At 34.4% G+C, this 19,839-nt stretch overlaps 2 protein-coding genes across 2 annotated transcripts; one reads left to right on the top strand and one right to left on the bottom strand.

The window, feature by feature from the left end:
* Positions 1-1,632: 1,632 nt before the first annotated feature.
* Positions 1,633-9,384, top strand: LOC139811769 (uncharacterized). Its single transcript, XM_071776158.1, has 9 exons — positions 1,633-1,773; positions 2,515-2,821; positions 2,905-3,806; positions 4,047-4,818; positions 5,282-5,699; positions 5,941-6,083; positions 6,149-6,300; positions 6,547-6,933; positions 7,030-9,384. Exons 2-9 carry the CDS (start codon positions 2,759-2,761, stop codon positions 8,861-8,863), a joined length of 4,671 nt encoding a protein of 1,556 aa, XP_071632259.1. The 5' UTR covers positions 1,633-1,773; positions 2,515-2,758; the 3' UTR covers positions 8,864-9,384.
* Positions 9,370-18,747, bottom strand: Corest (REST corepressor). The gene is made up of 10 exons (XM_071776218.1): positions 18,095-18,747; positions 17,522-17,590; positions 17,360-17,434; positions 17,066-17,280; positions 16,284-16,466; positions 15,530-15,640; positions 14,928-15,016; positions 14,389-14,563; positions 13,775-14,089; positions 9,370-13,441 (listed from the first exon to the last, which is right to left on the bottom strand). The coding sequence occupies exons 1-10, from the start codon at positions 18,195-18,197 to the stop codon at positions 13,358-13,360; spliced, it is 1,419 nt and encodes a 472-aa protein (XP_071632319.1). The 5' UTR covers positions 18,198-18,747; the 3' UTR covers positions 9,370-13,357.
* Positions 18,748-19,839: the final 1,092 nt, after the last annotated feature.

Genomic DNA, 19,839 nt, shown 5'->3' with positions numbered 1-19,839 from the left:
ACGTGTATTAGGATGTTTCATTTTTTAAGGAATGAACTATCATTCTGCACGTGGCACAATGCAATCCTGATTAAATCTGTCGACGTTACATAATTATAATTTTATGAGCAAACTTAGAGGTTATATCGCAAAAGAGAAAAAATAGGTTTACTTCGTTTACCTTTTTATATTCTTATTTGTAATCAAATTAACGCAATGACGATATATATTTATAATACCTTTTTTTTTTTTTACTAATTGAGCTTATATTATTCTGCCGTGGTTGTGGGTTACATAATCGTGGATCGTGCGATTCACTTTTGGAAAATCTATTTTTACACAATCAAAAATAAACTTGAACTTAACTTTAATAGAGCTGCTTAGTGAGTGATGGTACCGGGAATACGTGACCTCTTTACCGGAATGTATGCTGTGTTTATTTTGTAAATTTCAAAGTTTTGGCTCGGGTATATTACTTACTGTTGTACATTATTTAATTTGAAAATGTCGAGATATAATTCCTACTAATCCATATTCTTGACGCGTTAAATTAGCGGTATATGATGTGTAATATGATTAGAATATTTCCGAGCATTGTATTTTTGTTTATACAGAATTATTATGTTATATAGATTTACTTATTCAGTTTTTTTCTCAATAAGACATTAATTTGTACAACCAGATTAATTAGATAATTTTTTATATTTTTTTTACTTTAAACAGAAATTATTTTGTAAAGTATATGTATAATCTTAAATGTTATATTATGTACATTATTTTGTATTGGCAAAGTGTTAACTGATTACTTTTATTTTATTCTTGAGATTGACTTGATTCTCAAAATAATTGTCATATATTACTACATTAATAAGATTAGCATAAAGTTTGTCAGTTTTTTATTTAATATTTTTACAATTGTTAATATTAAAAATTATAAGAAGATAGAGGAAATATTATATGTAAATCTATATATTATGATACTTTAGAAATTTTGATTTGATTAGTAATAAAGAAAAAAAATTAATACAGCATATGGAAATGTTTTTTTTTCTCAGAATACGTATCCTGTAAAAGATTTTTTTACTTCGGCAGTAATTGAATAGTTGTTTGTTCCCATTGCATTTTAAATTCATAATTTTGCATATTTCATTGAGCTTTAATGATTCTGTACTAGTTTAAAAGTGAGTGAGTGAATTTTTGATAGAGTTGCTCTAATAAAAAAAAAAGATAAATATTATAGGTAAGTGTATTGAATTTCACATTGCTCTCGTATTTAGCTGTATGAATGTTACAATGATAGAAAACATTTAATTATTATGCGATAATAATTAGATTGCCAGAATATTATCTATTATCACAAAAATATTAATAATCACTCCCAATTAGCTCAAGTTATATACATGAAAAGATCTCGTATATAAAAATTCATCAATAGATTCAGATTTACGCGCTGTATATCTTTCTTCATACATATCTAAACAAAAGCTAAAATACAGTTATAAGACTTATAACTTATAATTATGAGCGATATAATGAGAAACAGATGGATATTCCTAGAAGCAAATATATAACAATATTTCTAAATGTTTAATATTTATAAATATTTGAAAATATTTATAAGTGTATAAATAATTTATTTTATATTCTCACAGAATGTCTTTCCCAAACAAAGAAGATCGTTTGAAATGCTGGGGTCGTAGGGATGAATATTGGCAATGTCTCGATGAAGGCAAATCTCAAGCAGAATGTATGGAATTTAGGAAACAATATGAAAAATTCTGCCCGTCTCAATGGGTAAGTGTTACAGGCAGTACTCTTTGACGGCATATCCAAAGAAGTTTGTTTAATATTTATTATGTGACTTAACGTCGATAGTAAGTAGAACCTTTTTTTTTATTGTCTAACAAGTCTTCTATGCCACTGTTACGCAGGTGAAACATTTTGATCGTAAGCGAGATTACTTGAAGTTCAAAGAGCAAATAGAGAAGGGGGGGTATGTTCCTGAAGAGCCAAAGGAAACATAAGAACTAATCTATTGTATTACATTCATAGCAATTCATGATTATCAATATTAACTATTAAACAATTAATTTCATACATTATTCATTCGAATGTTTTTTTTTTTTGGATTTTACATTGTTGTCTTTATCTGTTGAATTATAATAAATAAGATGCTTAAAAATAACACAAGACAATGGTTTTATTGTGACATTCTATTATCCTTAACCGGTATTTTACAGAAGCTCTCAAAAGCCGTTCGTTCTCTCTTTCTTTCTCTCAAATTTCAACGTTCCAGAATATAATCTCGATTATACTAAACTTTAATCTAGTAGTTATTTTCAATCACAGGCTTTTACACTATACTTCAACTAATAATATTTTTTTTTGTAAAAAATTTTAAAAATTTGTTGCGCAGCTTATTTTGCGTTTTTTAATCTTGATTACCTTTACGTATCATCTTTTCTTTCTCTCTTCTTCCTTTCTCGTATAATTAACTCTGTTTACGGGAACGTGATTACTTTCCATTACTTGCAGGACTTGTCTCGACGGTGGGATGCAAAGTTCCGAAAAGTCCGATTTGCCGAAGCAGTTCGATAAGAAGACCAAACCGGTTCTCGGTTTTCAAATGGGAAATAAAAACTTACGCAACTAGAGATATTATTTTAACATTGCTCGATATATTATGAAATAGAAGTCTTGCAGAAAAAACGAACAGATCAAACGAATCAAATTACCAATAACTGTCTTTAAATACTGGACACTTCACGCAAAAAAGAAAATGAAATTACACGACGTGTTCAACGAATTGCAGAATTGTCAAAACGATATACCGATTTTTCGAGTTGGTATCTTCTTCGCTATTTGAATAAAATATTTTATTCGTTGCGGTTTGACTACAGCGACTTTTCTCCTTTTTTTTTTCAGAAATTGATAAGTACGCCTTTGCACGACTCTGCGAACGAAAGTGTGAAAGAATGGGAAACGATTCTAGCGCATATTGTAGAGATAATCAGTAACAATTACGAATTGGGGAATGAACGCGTCCTTTTAGCGTGCCACGCGTTCTACGTTTTGCTCCCGATGCAATGCGACTCTTTCAAAGACACCGTAATTGGTTTCCAAAGACTAGACTCGTGTAACTTGTGTTTCCTCGAGAAGCGATACGCCGTTTCCGACCTCGAGCTGTTCAAGTTACTGAACGCCTATGGATATCTGCAGGTGAATCGGAAAGATGTTCTCGAGAATACGACGACGACGTGCTTCGAATACGACGGTCTCTTAATTACGTTTGACGTGATATATAGAAATTGTATGAAATACACGAGATACTCTTACTTCGCGTACAAGGTATTGTCTGCGTGGCTGAAGAGATTGAAGAATACATCCGACGCGCGTTTCTGGGACCAAAGCGATTGTATTTTAGAACGGAAGTTGGAAACTATCATATTTTCTAATTGGTCCAACGCGCTTAATAATTTATGCAAGCAGAATGCAGAAATTTTCAACACGTATCTCCGGATAATGTCGCAGAAATATAAGAAAACATTTGTAGATTATATATATCATACATGTCTTAAAGACATGTCGTGGCAAAACGAAACAAAATATGTTATTCTGGCGGAAATTTTTCAAGTACGGGACATGGAGGTCCAAGCTACGAGCTGCTTCTTATTTAATTTATGCATTAGCTTAACGAGAAATTCTTTGCGCTGTGGCGGTACGAAGCTTTATCTGGTGATTTTAAGGAGATTAAGCGAGGTTGAATGGAAGAAGATGTTCGGGAAAGTTATAGGATTCGTTATTCGCCGCTGGGAGTCGGGCGAGCAGTAAGTTTGCAGAATAATTTTGTATCGTGAAGTTAATTTTTTTCTGATAATCTTTTAACTCACTTTAAACTCACTTTCTTTTGCTTTTCAAGCAGAGGAGCTATGCCAAAAAGAGCTATCTGCAAAATTTCTTTATAATATATATGACTGTTCTCTGTGTAATTTAAGATTTTTTGTAATGCAAAGAACACGTCTTACAATTTAATACTTCGTACGATATAATTGCAAATCTTTTTACAGTGAGGATCACAACGCTCTTCAATCGTTGTTTAAATACTGGCTCGAACCGACCATTGAAATGTACAGGAACATCCTGCCGTTTTTGTGGGAGTTGTGCGGCGATTCGCAAGGATACTTCTTTCGTTCACATCTGCAAAGAATGGCCGCTAAAATACACGTTGAGCTGCCACAAACGTACGAAATCGATTATTATTTAAATGACAAAGAGGAAATCATACGACTGAACGCTTTTGCTGTGCTCTGTTATCGTGCTGTCGAGCTGATTGACATTAACAAAGCGGATCCATTCCTTCTGATAAAACAATTTCTGTGGTTTAACGCCAATACCGCAACGATTTTCATGAGAGAAGGGATAATAAAATATTTCAAGATATTGTGCTCGAATATCTTAAAAGCGATTAGCGTTAGAGCTGATTGTGTGCGATCAATCTCCGAGTTCATGGAATGGCTGCACGAATACTTTCTGGATTGTTTCGAAGTTGGCTCGTGTTATCAACGCAATATCCTTGCTTTAAACTTATACGGGACATTACTTTCTTTCACGAGTAAAAATTCGCACAAGAGCTACACTCGTCATAAGGAATGCCTTCAATACATCACAGTGGTCGACAAATACTTAAAAACCACTGATAGTTGGAGATTCACTAATAAAGAGTCTTTGTTTCTGTTATTGAGACTCGTACTAGATTCTGCTCTTGATGTTAGACAACTAGCTGCCAGTCTCATTCGGGAATATTTTGAAAAGGATACTTTATCGATCATAGAAAAACGCGTAAGAAAAGCTTGTTATATTTACGTTATATTTTTATCTTTAAATGTTTTACACTTTTGCATGTGTATACGAGTTATAAAAAGAGTTGAAAAATTGAAGGATATATTCTTTGGTCAATGCAGATTTTTATATAAAAATCATTTAAATTATTATTAAATCTTTTCTGTAACTTTTACATTCTTAATATTTTTAATATCTTTTTCAGTTTCTTTTACAATAATATTCAAGTCAAATTTACTATAGAATAAGAGATCGACTTTTATTCTTGTCTAACAAAGTTTGCAGAAATCTATTGCAATTTTTTGTTTTATATTTTGAAATTTATTGATGTCATATTTCTCTCTTTGAAGAAGAGTTAATTCAAAATTGAGCGAAGATTGCTTGATCCTTGAATTTTAGAAAGTATTTTTTTTAAAGCCGCATAATATATTGTTAAGTTATATTAGAAAATTTATGACTTTAGATATTCTACCATTGTGCGTGGGAGCATTGCAATTCTTCCAAATTCTACAAAATCGAAAGCGGAGCAACTCTCGTAAAAATAATGGCACACTGGTTACCCTTGAACGAGGTCTCTAAAGACACAGCTGCAATATTTTCCGACAATGAGTATAATAATATTCTCGCTTACTCGAGTTACTCAGAATTTCTATTGAACGAAGCTAAATGCCAATTAGCACAGATGAAAAGTGACATTTTAAAAGCCATTGTCCAGAATAGACCTTTTTATGGCGTGTTGACTGCTTTACTGGCAGTTGCTTTCCGCGATGGCCCAGAGAATTGGATTTTAACACCGCAATTTACGGAGGAGATACTCAATCTTTTGAAAGATGCCGTTGATTTCTTTTTATCTACGTTTTCTACGAAAGCGTCGAATACAGGTATTTCTATAAATAATATTAACAGAATATTACACAGTCTTATGTTACACAGCTACTACCATCATTAAATACAAAATATTAATTTTCAAACATTAAGATTTAATAATTTCTTAGTGATGTATAATTATTAAAAGTTTTTATATTAACGAGTAAGATTACATAGTTTGCTATTACATTAAAATTATTATATTATTTATTAATAGGAACTAATTGCCCGATTCCTATAAAATTTTATGTTTAGTTTATTCGTCCTCGTTTGCGGAGATGGGATTGGCTATCGATGAAAAGATAAAGACCAGTGAAATAGAGGATTTTGATTACGACGAATTGCAATTATCGCCAGCACATCAAGTGCTTATCTCGTGTATCTGGATGTCCTTAAAGGTATAATATTGCGCACTTGCCACGATTTAAAATTATGATAATTAATTAAATGTACCTTTACGTAGATATCATGCGAGATCGCCAGCGAAATTGGGATATTGATGCAGTCAAGCACACAAGTAAAATGTTCTATGGATATTATCGTTACAGTATTATTAAAGTGTCGGCATAAAGGCGTAGTGGAATGTGCTGGTGTAGCAATTGCGAATTTATCCAAGTAATTATATATTCAACAGAATTTTATTTAATGTAATATGTGTGAAATAAATTAATATACAAATTAACGTAATAAATAAGTGCGCGTTATCGAGACAATTCGACGTGAGATAGAAATAATGAATTTATAGTAACAATATGAATAATATTTCTAGTAACGATGTAATAATTAATTAAATGATTTATATTGTTATTACGATTGTTATGATTTCACTGATGATCATCTTTTAATAAAAAATTGTTTTAGATGTTTGTACAACAAAAAGGAGTACTCCGAGCTGCCAAAAACATATCTGACGTGTTTGTTAGAGGAGGATACGGGAAAATCGTTGCACTTAACACGACGAGGTGCTGGATTATCGATCATGTTTCATAGATTAGTCGTCAGCGATAATCGGAGAGATCGGCCTACAGTGCATCTTGCGGTACAGACGTTATTGCGCTCGTTGGGGAACTTTTCGGTGGCGGCTTTTAGAAATGTAGAAGCCGGCGCAGACTCACCCTGGGCGAAACGCCTGTACTTTCTGCGTGCGTTAGTAGCCAACAAGGAAATACACGCGCAATTAGTTCCGTATATGGAGAACATTTGTTTAACGTGTTTCGAGTACATGGAATCCGACGTTTGGACTGTAAGGTAAAACAATGCAACGTCAATTCATTATTCTTTTATCCATTCCGGATATTTTTTTTTAAATTTATCCCCTTTTATCATGTAAAATGCGTTGTGCAGGAATGCGAGTTTGCAGTTGTACGGCGCGGTGGTGCCGAGATTGGTGGGCCAGTGTACCAGGAAAGGCGATGAAGCGTTCGATTTCGGTGACGGTTACTCCGTCAACCACTTTGTCACGCATTATCCGACGTTAACGAGTCGCATGTGGGCACAACTCCGAGATGTCTCGAGGATACACGGGACTTCGAACGCGGCGCTACGTTCCTACTCTGGCGTCGTGCACACGCTCATAGTGTTGTCGAAACTGTCGATCAGCGGTTGCGATCTCGTCGATTATCCCGCGAAGATATTCACGACGAAAGTCAAACGTCTGTTGCTCGCTTTCCTCGGTAACCCGATGATACATGTCAGACAATTGGCTGCGAAAGCGTACACGGCTCTCACGCCTTTCAACGGTATCGACTCGGAGATGGACGCGATCAGAAAGAAGATACTCTCAAGCCGTGACGTTAACATGTCGCACGGGTGCTTGTTAACTTGTGAATATTTAAGGGAAAAGTACATTCACGATACTCGAAGTATATGCCCCTCTAACAAGGTAATAGAAGACTACGGCAAAGTCTGTTGGACCGGAAATTCCGGAAGAAGTCGATACTTCGACGTATTAGAGGCGTGGAATGATATGTGCAAACATAGAAAAGCTGCACAGCCGTGCTACATCTTGGAAACGTTGTTTCTACGGGAATCACACTCTTGTACACGTTTCACAGACAGATTACCTTTCCATTACAGTTTACCGGTAATTGAACGTATAGTATCGTCGCAGAAAATTCAACCAGGATTTTTTCAGTTCGTTGGACATTGGGGGCAGCTGCACGCGGCACATCTCAAATCGTTGATCGCAAGTGGATTAGAATTGGACGATCTCGAGCGAGAAGCGATACGCAATATTCTGAACTCGAGTTGTATCGAGCAAAGTATCGAATTATTAAAAAGTCTGTCGTATTGCGTCCCTTTATTGGAATTTATTCTCAAGTACTTGACATCGATGAAGAGCAATTATTACCAGTTACTTTTCGACGAAACAGTAACGTTTACATTGAGAACTATAAGGCACGCTAGTTTAGAGACCAACGAATTGGAATTCGATGAGATAATAGAGGAGTTAAACGAGGGAGAGATGACTGTTGCGAATTCGAACATGGTTCGCGTGAAGAATTCATTGATCTTAGCATTTTCTAAGCGCGAGACGCTGATCAATGGAGTACTGTCGTACGTTTCCGATATATGTATAGATGAGAAGCAGTCCGTGCGATTAACGGCGGCGGAATACATCGAATTAGCCCTGCATCGTTTCGCACAGCTGGAGGACAATAATAAATTAACGATTATGCGATGCTGTTTGGTTCTGCTGAAGGACGAGATCGCCGGGATACGCGAAATCGTGTCGACGTCGTTGCAAACGCACGCGTTCCGCGATTACATAAATTTTAGCCCGCACCGATTGCAACACGAAGAAATGATATATCAACGGTTTCTGTTAGATGTTATTCGTCGTCATATCGCCGACAACAGCGTGGATTTTATACGATATTTCACACATGCAGTCCGAGACGGCGATTCTAACGTGACGATCGAGAATCCGTTCCATCACAACGACAGCGTTTTCCATAAGGAGGAATCGAAATTTTTAAACACGTGCTTTCTTCATGATTCTTCGGATGATAATCATGAAGATTCTTTGGACGTTGTACGCGCGATACAAACAAGGCGTTTTAGGAAATTGCGGGAAAAAGCTGGCTTTAGCTACGACGATTTGCGAGTGATTTTGTATTTAAAAGAGATTGATTATATGGCGCGGAAGCGAGATGTCATTATACAACAGTGGAAATAGTACAATTCTCATTTATTCATTTCCCGTTTCAAATTGTAAAATGCGAACCAACCGGCTTGGTATCAAAACTTTTGAAATAACAAAGCTTGTTCCGCGTTAGACTGATCTGTAAATGGTATATATTTCAATCAATTTCTCAAATTTGCAAAAAAAATCATTGTAATCGAAACTGACGTTTCATAAATCTTGATAAACCGATTCTTTTTATATTTAGATAATATGTAATTGACAAATATAATTTAGCAATAAATATTATTTTATTAACGAACTGTATCATTTAATTTGACTGAGAAAAGAAAAATGATATAAGATTAATGATGAAGAAGAATTAATATAAGATTATTATGGGTCCGAGATATAATTATGTTAACCGGCAGATGGATAAATTTAATATAGAATAATTGAAAAACCAATTATGTGATAGAGATTAAAACATTTTATATGCTCTATTTTACTCTACGGATTATTGCATTGTATCCTTGAAAGAGGATATGATAAATAAATAGTTTTTGTTCGTACAATGCACAAGATATATTTAATTTTGTATAATTACATGTGTACAACTTATCCAGCCAAATGTGCGATACACATATTCCAAGGAATATGTATAAACGTAGGTTGTATCGCTCTTTATACATATACACATTATACCATCAATCCTTTTTTCATGTTCTATTTTTTTCTTGATCGCCACGGCTATATACATCGTAGCAACTAATATTTAATGACAGACAATTTCAGTTTTCTTTCTAAATATCTGTACTGCAAGAGATACCAGAGATTTTTACATTGCTATATCGCGTTTAAAATGATTGCAGTATTGTTACATGCAGCAGAAATTTAATTGATGAAATTCTCGATCGTTCCTTTGCATAGGACGAAAGATTCTTACACCTAGAGAAATCTGCATACGCATCTTGTAAAAAAAATCATAGCACAATACCGTTCCTTATCGTTACACTGACATGCTCGAATCATATATTTCTTCCGGCGAATTCTCGACGAAAGGAAGTGTTTTATGTGCGGATACATTAAAAATATTAACTAATTAATATTACCTAAAAGTAATGTTAAATCTAACGTGAAAATAAATAAAACGCAATATGTATGTTCATATTCTGTAAAACATTCACGCAGAGGTGCGGATTAATCTAATTTTGGGAAAAGTAGATTTTTGCGACAGAGAACCTCGCAATTCGATTTCACACGTGGAAATTACGTTTCATAACGATAATGCGCGCCCTCGCCTACTGAGCAATGATCTAGCTACAGAATTTTTTTTTTCTTAATGTAATAATGCTTTTTACTCGCTATTACACAAATGGTGTTCCGTTTTTATATTATCGTCTTAATCTATTGGCAAGATTTTGTCGCGTTTGCGTGATATGTCACTATCGGTGAACGCAATTTTCATCCATTCCCATATACATACTGAAGGAAAACTCGTTCTCACTTGGACAATATGGATCCTGCTTGCGAATTACTTAAACAATCGCGACTGATCTGTCGAAGCATGCACGAAGATCTACAAGCAATCGTTCATTCTTATGCACACGCATACACATATTCACACAGGCGCGTATGTCAATTTGCCAATATATAATTTGAATAATATTGTAGCTTTTAGCTATACGGATACTTATTTAAGTCTTTTTACTATTCCTATCAATATATTAAATCTAGATTTTATATGGATCATTGCCTACCTATAACACTGTTCAATTTAGAGTTACACTTTATGTAGTTTGATTACCTATAAATTATTAGCTAGATGTTTTGCCGTGAAAAATACATATAATAAGAATAGTGTGAGCTTTCTCTTTTAAATGTGTAATAAAATGCTGATAGATATAACAACTCAATGAAAGATCTTCCAATTATATAGCATAATCAACAGATTCGTAAACACACATTGCAAAAGAGATGATATCATATCAATACAGAGAAAAAAGCAGAAAGTACATAAACAAATTCATCATTCGTATATGGAGAGATAATTGACTTATACCACTATGGCTTTTACCCCTCCGTATATTACACCATACCAAATAGTTTTATATTTTATTTTCCTTAAAAACACTGTTTATCAGCTGTTAAAATTTCAAGGAAGCTAAAATGCTTGTATTTTTGGAACTGCTATATAATTTTCGTGTGTAATGGCAGAGACGTTTTATCAGTGAAGTTAATTGTCCACACATTAGCAAACACTGCTTTACATCATAGCAAAATTTTAGTTTTATTATGCGACAAACAATTTCTCTTATTTTGCATATCAATATGGAAGGCACAAAATGTGAATGTAACACATACAAAAAATTTTAAGGATTAAAGATTATGACGAAATTTGTAGAAAATGAAAGATAAGAAACTCTATACAGATTTTCTTGCGGGAAAAATGTGACTATCAAGCGTCACTGTCCACTATCACACTACTGTGTATTTCTGAACAAAAGGCTGGCGTTATAAAGTGATTTTGGCCTGTATTAGACCAAAATATACATATTCTATATTATACACAAAAACATCGTCTCTTAATGGCTATTTTATAAATTTCAGTAAAATGTGCGATATATATATTACTATCTAAATTATACTTATTAATAGATTTGTGAAATAAAGCTTAGATTTTGTATAGAAACAGATGTTAAAATATGAAGGCGTGCATTATCGTCCTGTAAAGACACTATGTATCTCTCTTCCTCATTCAAAAACTGATCTTGATTTTCTTGATCATCATTTTGCTATGTACATTGTAGTATTTAGATGTCAGTAATAAGTGCCATCTTTTATGATGACAATTCGCGTTATTGATTTATAAGAACACCATGACATTTTATAAGAATATCGTAATATTCTCTTTTATGTGTGAAAGATGATCTTTATCAAGTCACGATTTCTTATCAATGTGTGTGCATCTTAATAAAGTTAATATTATAATGGATTATAATATTTAATTACACAATCCATTATAAAATAAATTATACTTTATTCGTATTATTAAGCATATATTCCGAAATTCACTGTCAGCAACTTTCAGTACTGAAAATCTATAGTATACGTGACGTAAAATATAGATTTGCAGTACTGACAGTGAATATCGGAATGCAGCCTAAATATGAAGTATAAATCTCCTGCTTTTCTGGCTACTGTTTATTATAATGCAAAAGAAATAAAGATTTTTAATATTGTGACATTATTACTGTACGTAATCGAGCTCTTTCAAGCATCAGAATAGCGCAAGATATACGTCAAATTTGTAATTCACATATAAACGAGAAAAGATATTGAAGTGCCTGATATTTCTTATTATTGTATGTAATACTTTCACAATATTTTAATTATATAAATTATATAATTAATTAAAAAATCATTCAAGTCACTACCTATGTGTTTCTTGTGTCTATTCTCTCTAATAATCTTGGGAAAAATAAAAACTATAATTATAGACAACTATTATAAAATAACAAAAAGAAGAATGTTGAAAGTATCGAAAATTATTATAAGAGAAATAAAATTTGGAAGGTACACAAGTGTATAAGTAGCGAAATTGATATACAATGTAGTAGTTTACTACACGGCAAAACTCTCGCTATAAGCACGAATAATAATAAAGATGAGAACAAAGACATTTGAACATTAAGCGTTCTCCACAATTCATCAGAACGCTTTCTTTAGTCCATAAAGTTCTTAAAATAACACTTCTATGGTTTCTCTACTTGATAATTTATTACAACATAATTCTCTCTCTCTTCAAATGAGATCAATTTTATAATTTAACATTGTCACAAATTTTACACAGATTTATTCAAATCCGTATTATGATTTAAATAATATATAAACGAGAAAAATAAATTCTCGGTGCGTAATATGTATATGAAAATAATATTTAAAGTTTACTTCTCTAAACACAAGTTGGATCTATATACAATACATATTGTGATAAACATTTTACGGTTGCGTCTGTGATTTTTGCAAATACGCTCTTAGTAAGAATTTTAGTTTTTTTAACATAATGTACGATATATATTTTCATTCATAAAATGTATCATACATGATGTATGATACATAAGATATATTATCTTTCATACGCAAATGGATGATCAAAATTTAGCTTTAGGTACAAAAGATAAAACTCACAAGAATATCAAATTATGATAATTTACAAATTATGATGATTTATGAATTATCATATTGTGATAATTATATAATTATTAACATATACATCATTTAACATGAACATCATTTGTCTGATCTTATGGGATTCATATACACATAAATTACCGTAACACACACACATGCAGTGAAATTTGAATCTTTTAAAGTGAATTCTTGTGTTCCATATTACTCTTGATTGAGACAATAAGTAAAACTTAAAAAAAAAAAGAAACTCAATGGATTAAATGGCAAATTTAATCAATCAACAAGCTATTATCGGTTATCACTGAGCCTGCAGTTGTTCTTTTCCCGTTTTGAATTTGAGATTATACTCATTTGTTATTTAGCAGCTTGTCCAGGCCCAGTGGAAGTTTTCCCTTTCTGAGACGACTCCGCAGTATCATTTGATTGATCAACATCCATCTAAAAATTTCATTAAATTATTAGCTTCAAATCAATATTCGATCTAAACAGATTTTAAACAGAAGGTTAAGTACAACAAAAAAAGGTAGAATTAAATTTATTCTGACCAATTTAATTTTGTATTACTTAAAATTTAAATACTTGTCATAGAGCAATACTTTTTAGATAATTTTTAGAGAATAGTAATTCTTTTATTTTCATTGAACGAGAGATTTTTTTCGTTTTCATCTTCCGATATCTTCACGGAGAAAAAATCGATTTTATGGTAATCAAAATAATATTCTTGATACACTTTTTATAATATCGAAATATACGATGCATCATATTTTGTACCTTTTCTTCTTTTTCATCATCAATAAGAATGGGACCATTTTCAGCCTCAAATTCCTTTAGAACTGCGTCCAAGTTATATCTTCGTCGGTAGTTTACGAAAAATGATCGCAAATGAGCTTCAGTTTTTGTTCCAATGACTTCAGCAATTGCAGCGAAATCTTTTCCGTATTTTCTAATGCCTTGAACAGCTAATAGCAGTTCGTCATTTGTCCAACGCGCATTTATACGGCTTGTTACTTCCGGCGGTCGTAGATGGTCGATACCATCGGTTGTCTTTCGTTTCAGTGCGCTCACTTGTTGTTTATTAGCTTGTATCTGTGCAATTTCGAATAAATTATATAACATTATAAACTAGTTATGCGACATAAATAACATAATTATATTTTAAATAAAGAGATAAAATGCATTGATCACGAAAGCACCGTAGCGTCCGCAATCTCAAGCTTTATAATATTTTTTTTAAATTTCAGTCTAACATATTTCAATTGTTAACAGTTTCAAATGCGAGCGTTTGCATATGCTTTCATGATTCGTTTGTAGACTATATAAAAAAATGAAGAAAAATGTATCCACACGTCATATTGCAAGCTTTTCTTTTCTACTTGTTAACATACTTGACGTTTTAAGCTAACGATCTCTGTATCGATAGCTTGCAAACTGTTGTTGGCCTGATTTGGTTGACCAGCCAAAGCCGCCAAATCATCGTGATTCACAACCAAGCCCCGGGGTGGTTTTCTTTTATTCGTACGACCCGGCATGGAAGTTAACGGTCTTGCTACACCGGTGCGCCTAAACCATCAGAAAACGTAGAATGATTTTAAGGATGTGGATGCTAATCTACATTGTATTTCAATGTCACTAAAATCACTAAGTACCACTAATGGAAATATAGTTTAAAACGAGATAGGTGGGATAAGCGAGTTTCCAAGGATATTCATAAGTTTCGGTTGCTTAAATACGAACAAACATATGCGTATTGTCTATAACGAAAAACATTTTAAATCAGCATTATTGATTGAAGAAAAAGTCATCTCAATTCAGCTTCTAATTTATTTCTCATATAAATATCCTCTCTGGCGCTTATTGAATTATGTAGAATAAGATTTATTTATTTGCAATCATTGGCATTGGCATTTAATTTACGTTCACTGACCTCCAATGTAGATAGCAGCTATGACACGCGTGTCCCTTGGGCGTCGCACGGACACTATGGCATGCAACGCCACAGTTGCTACACGAGCCCTACAACACATAACACCCTTTTAAGACAAAAATTTTGATAACCCTCCCACCCACTCCCACTTTGTAATTCATCATCGCGTGTTGTATTTGAATGTCAAGAGAGCAAATTAGAAGAAAAATTATTCAAGTGATTTGTGTTCCGTTCTCTACAACATCATGTCAATTTTTGTGTCTCTCATAATTCGCTCGACTGTTCACGATGGTATTGGTCGAGCCAATTTCATGAATTGAATATTCCATAATTCGAATTTTTCTACTTTGTTTCCTCAGTAAGATTTCAGCCTATCAATTTCGATATCACGAGGAATTTCAATATCACAAGGAACTTTAATGTTAGGAGGAATTTCAATATCACGAGGAATTTTGACAAGAGGAGAGAACATATATAAATATATACTTATGCCAGTGTAGCAATAATACACGTGATACATTGAAAATAACAAAACACAGTAGTAAAAAGCTAAGCTAACTATACTATTATATATACGAGTGGGTAAGGTTTAGGCTGAGTACCTGAACCTGGGGGGCGTTTTCCGAGTCGGATGGGGCCTTAGCGTCAGTGCCTTGGCTTCCTGGCACAGCTTGGTTCTTTCCACGACGTATTCCGCGGTGGATCGTCCATTTCTGGAACGTTCCACATTTACGTTCACATACCGACGTCTAACTATTGCTTATTTTTTACGTGCAAAACATTTAGATAGATTGAATCTCAACACGTGAAAAAGAGTAACACAAATTTTCAAATTTATCACTTATAAATTGTGTACCCTATGTTTACATATATAAGATATTTATAGCAATCTGCTAGTTTCTTGCCGCCATTGATATCATAGCTTCGCTTTGGTGCTTTTATAATGTATTATCGTGTGGATACATTTTTATAACTTAGCAAGTTTTCAAACAATTGCGATTCTTTATATTACCAATTTGTGCCATGACAGCATATCAATTTGCAATGTAATCGTATGAAATAGCCAGAGCAGTAAGCTTATTACACGAAGAAATATATCTGTTACAGAATTAAGGGAAGGAGGGAGTTATTAACGTATATATGTATATCGAATATTACTAAGAATTATACAAACAGACAGGGTCATTCTCTACTACAATTATTACGTTAAACATTAATTATTCTGTTTTAGATTTTGCACCTTTAGATTTATCTATGTGTTAAAATCACAGAAAAGAAAACAAAAAATTTTGGTATGTAAGAATGGAGCGCATGCATAAAAATTTATTATTCAAATTATCTTCAGAGAATCCTTACTTTTTCTTCAGATTCGCTATCTGTGTTAGAACCAAGCTCACTTCCATTTTCGCTGCCGTTTTCGCCTTCTTTGCAGCCGCTCGTCAATTTACGCGCTTGCCTGTCCATTAATGATGTTCTAGTTCGCGTCTTCTTCCAGCTGTAGTAGTATTTCACGAGGCTCGCGATAGATTTATCAGGTAGCTGTACAAAAATTATTGAGAGTAAATTATTTATATCAATCTTAATATTTCATCTTATTATATAGTCTTTCTTTCTTTTCGTTACTATACAAATTCAATTTTTTGAATTCTTTAGTTGAATTTTTCTATAAATATGTATAATACTTGAAGATATTTTATGTACATGTTTGTTTCAGAGCAACTCTAATGTTACTTACATTAGCACTAGCGAGACATAACATAAACTTGATCAATTTTTGTAAATTATAATTACGATAATTATATGTAAGTTTGTCGATAACAAAGAATCTAATTAGAAATAATGAGCAATTAATGTTTTTAGAAAAATCTGACGACTTCTTTAATTTTATATCAAAATATTTTTTTTGTTTAATTACTTCTATTCCTGTAAATTTTATTTACTAATTTGAATAAACTATGTATTAAATTTGCAAATCTTTACATTTTTTAACCGTGTCACAAGATTATCAAGGTCCTGAAATTTCGAATATTATTAGTTCGTTAATGCGTTTCAAGTTTTAATTTTTCATAGAATGGTGTAATAAGTACAAATCAGATAATTTAAGTAACCTAAATATCATAAAATACATCATTACGTACCATTTGTCGAATGCGATGGAAACTCTTGCCATGAAATTGGAACGCCTGCTCAAACAGTACTTTATCTTCGACCGTCCACTCGTCTGGAAACGGTGTAAAATTCGCCAGATCCAGAACCGCGCGCTCCAAATTGTGCTTGTGCCAAAACAGCATTCCCAATGCCTGTTCTCCATTGTAACCATACTTCTCCTTAGCCAATATGATATACTCGTCCACTGAGAAAGACAAAATGCATTTAGTCATCGACATTTATTTGTACAAACTGTGACTGGTTTGCATAAGATTGCAGCTTACATTTTTGATCCGGTATATCCGTGGTGGGTGACCAAACTAATAACGCCCTATCAGGACACTGATCCAATCGACGTTCTGAAATACGTAATAAATAACAGTAGGTTGAGCATGAATCGTTGTCTAAAAAAAATCAGCATTTTTAGAATAAAGATTGCAAAGTACCATTAACTGGGACAAATTCTGGCACGACAACCTGATAATCTCGTCCAACTCTTATTTTCTCTGCTGGAACTTGAAAGAGAAATTTTCAGTATTACGCAACATTTAATAAGTAAAAGAAGATACGTCCGTCACGTAACGCGTTTACTTCAATGAACTATGACCGATCAAAAGACTATTAATAATGTATGAATCTCTACATTTATTCGTTTCAAATTAATCATTGTTAGTTTTCCGTCAAGATCTCCATATGTATATAGAAAACGTCATCCTGGCACGTTATGGTGCTACTATAAAATGTCTTTAGAGAAAATTTCTATATAAAATAACAGTTTGCGATTTTCCAAAAGATATTCGCGACTGCGAAAGAGCATTTGAACGGCGACGAGCGCGCCGTTTGAAGACTCTCTTGGATTTTTACTCCGTTTCGAGAACGGAGCAAAACCGTTCGTTATTCCTGACTCGAAAATACCCGAAAGCGAGTCCTTAAACATCTTTCGTGGGGGACAAACGTCGCCGATAATCGGCGATCGAGACGTCGTCGCGTCTCGACAGCGAGATGAGAATCGACGATACCTCCTTCCTCCTCGCTGGACGATTCGGTCTGTGCGTTGGGGCTGGGGCCTCGCGAACGGCGGCCGTTACGCACATTTTCCGAATTCCTCTCCGCCAGGACCATCGTTGGCCGTACGTTCGCTCGTTCGATCGGAGCTCGCGGCGCGGATTCGCCGGTGGCCGCTGCAAGCGCGACGCGGGACGGCCCCAGGTATAACGGCAAGCCCACCGCGGACGTGCCCAGATCAGTGCCCAACTGCCTCTCTGCTTACGATCCTTCACGAAACTGCATGACGGTATTGACGGTACGGAGCACCGACCAGAGATCCCTCAGCTGCCGTTTCGCGCGATCGTAGCGAAAGTAAAATGGCCGGCCACCACGCGCGACCTCATTGGCCGGCGGCGTCGCTTGGGAGAAATAAGATGGCTCGAGCCCAGGTTCCCGTGGCGACGACTCGCGATTTCTCGCGAGGGGGGAACCGTTTGTCCCCCGAGATAAACCGCCGAGATTCGCCTCGCAACTCCCGCTTTCGTTTCCTTCGCCCGACGATTTTCTTCCACCTCCGCGCGAACCCGAAATCCCGGTGCAAGAGCGAAACCGACACTCCGTATCTCGAATGAACGCTCGACCGCGGACACGCGTATACGAGACTGGCCCGCGAGCGGCGCGAGGCGAGGCGCGAGCCGATTCTCAGGTGTTACTTCGTCATCGAATACACGTTGAACCCGTTGAACGTGCGTCGCGTGCGAGCGACAGACGAATGGCGAACGTGGGTTGAAATTTGAAAGATGGCATACGCCATATGTGTCGTAACGAACGTTCCAAATGTTGTTACGTGCTGGATGCTTGAATTTTTCATGAAAAAATTTGGGAACAAAATTATTGCACTTAATTATATAAGCATATTTTAATTATAATATAATTATATATATTTTTCATATATATAATAATATTTATTTTTATATGTATAAAATAATATATAATAAATTTCTTAATTATAAATTAGCCTGGAAGCAATAATCTTGTGCGAAAATAATCTTTACACAAAGAAATGCAATTTTGTAGTGAGATTTTTCTCATAGTACTGCAATATATTTTATCGTATCGGGAATCGACGTACTCTACAAACATCGATCGTTGAAAAAGATTCCGCAATGGTTTTTCGTTGAAGATGTATTAGATAATACGGCCGCTCGGAATGTTCCGAAAACAAGATAAGCTAATCCCTTTGTACATATTTAAAGTTCGTGGCACTTCGATATCGATATGAGTACCGGAAATACTCCGACAATCCACAGTGTCAATAGAAACACCAGAGCGCCGTGCGTCAATAATTCTAAATAACAAAAGGAGTTCCTAAAACACGTGTAAAATTTATTAACTTCTATAATTTTACCTACGAATATTACTTTATAAATTTATTTTTTAGCCGCACACTTTATTTTGTCTCCAAATAATGACATAAAGAAACAAGACTGGTAAGAACGATTATTCTGCGTTATAATCATTGGCAGCCGAATATTTCGTTTTATATATAGAATATATAATAAATAATCCAATCAAACATATATGTATATACAAAATTAACGGATGTAGCAATTGTGGCCTAGCGACGCCCGCGATTGGTCCGTCGGGTCGATGATGTCACGCGGCGTGTACGATCGCGCGACGGTTCACCCGTGAATCTCTCGACGCCGTGGTCACTTTCGTCCGTAGATTTCCGTCACGCGAGCAGTCACGTCGCTTTTAACGCGCGAAACGACGT

This window comes from Temnothorax longispinosus, chromosome 1, assembly GCF_030848805.1.
Source record: "Temnothorax longispinosus isolate EJ_2023e chromosome 1, Tlon_JGU_v1, whole genome shotgun sequence".
NCBI lineage: Eukaryota > Metazoa > Arthropoda > Insecta > Hymenoptera > Formicidae > Temnothorax > Temnothorax longispinosus.
The sequence above is the reverse complement of the archived record's forward strand: the minus strand, read 5'-3'. Positions and strand labels throughout refer to the sequence as shown.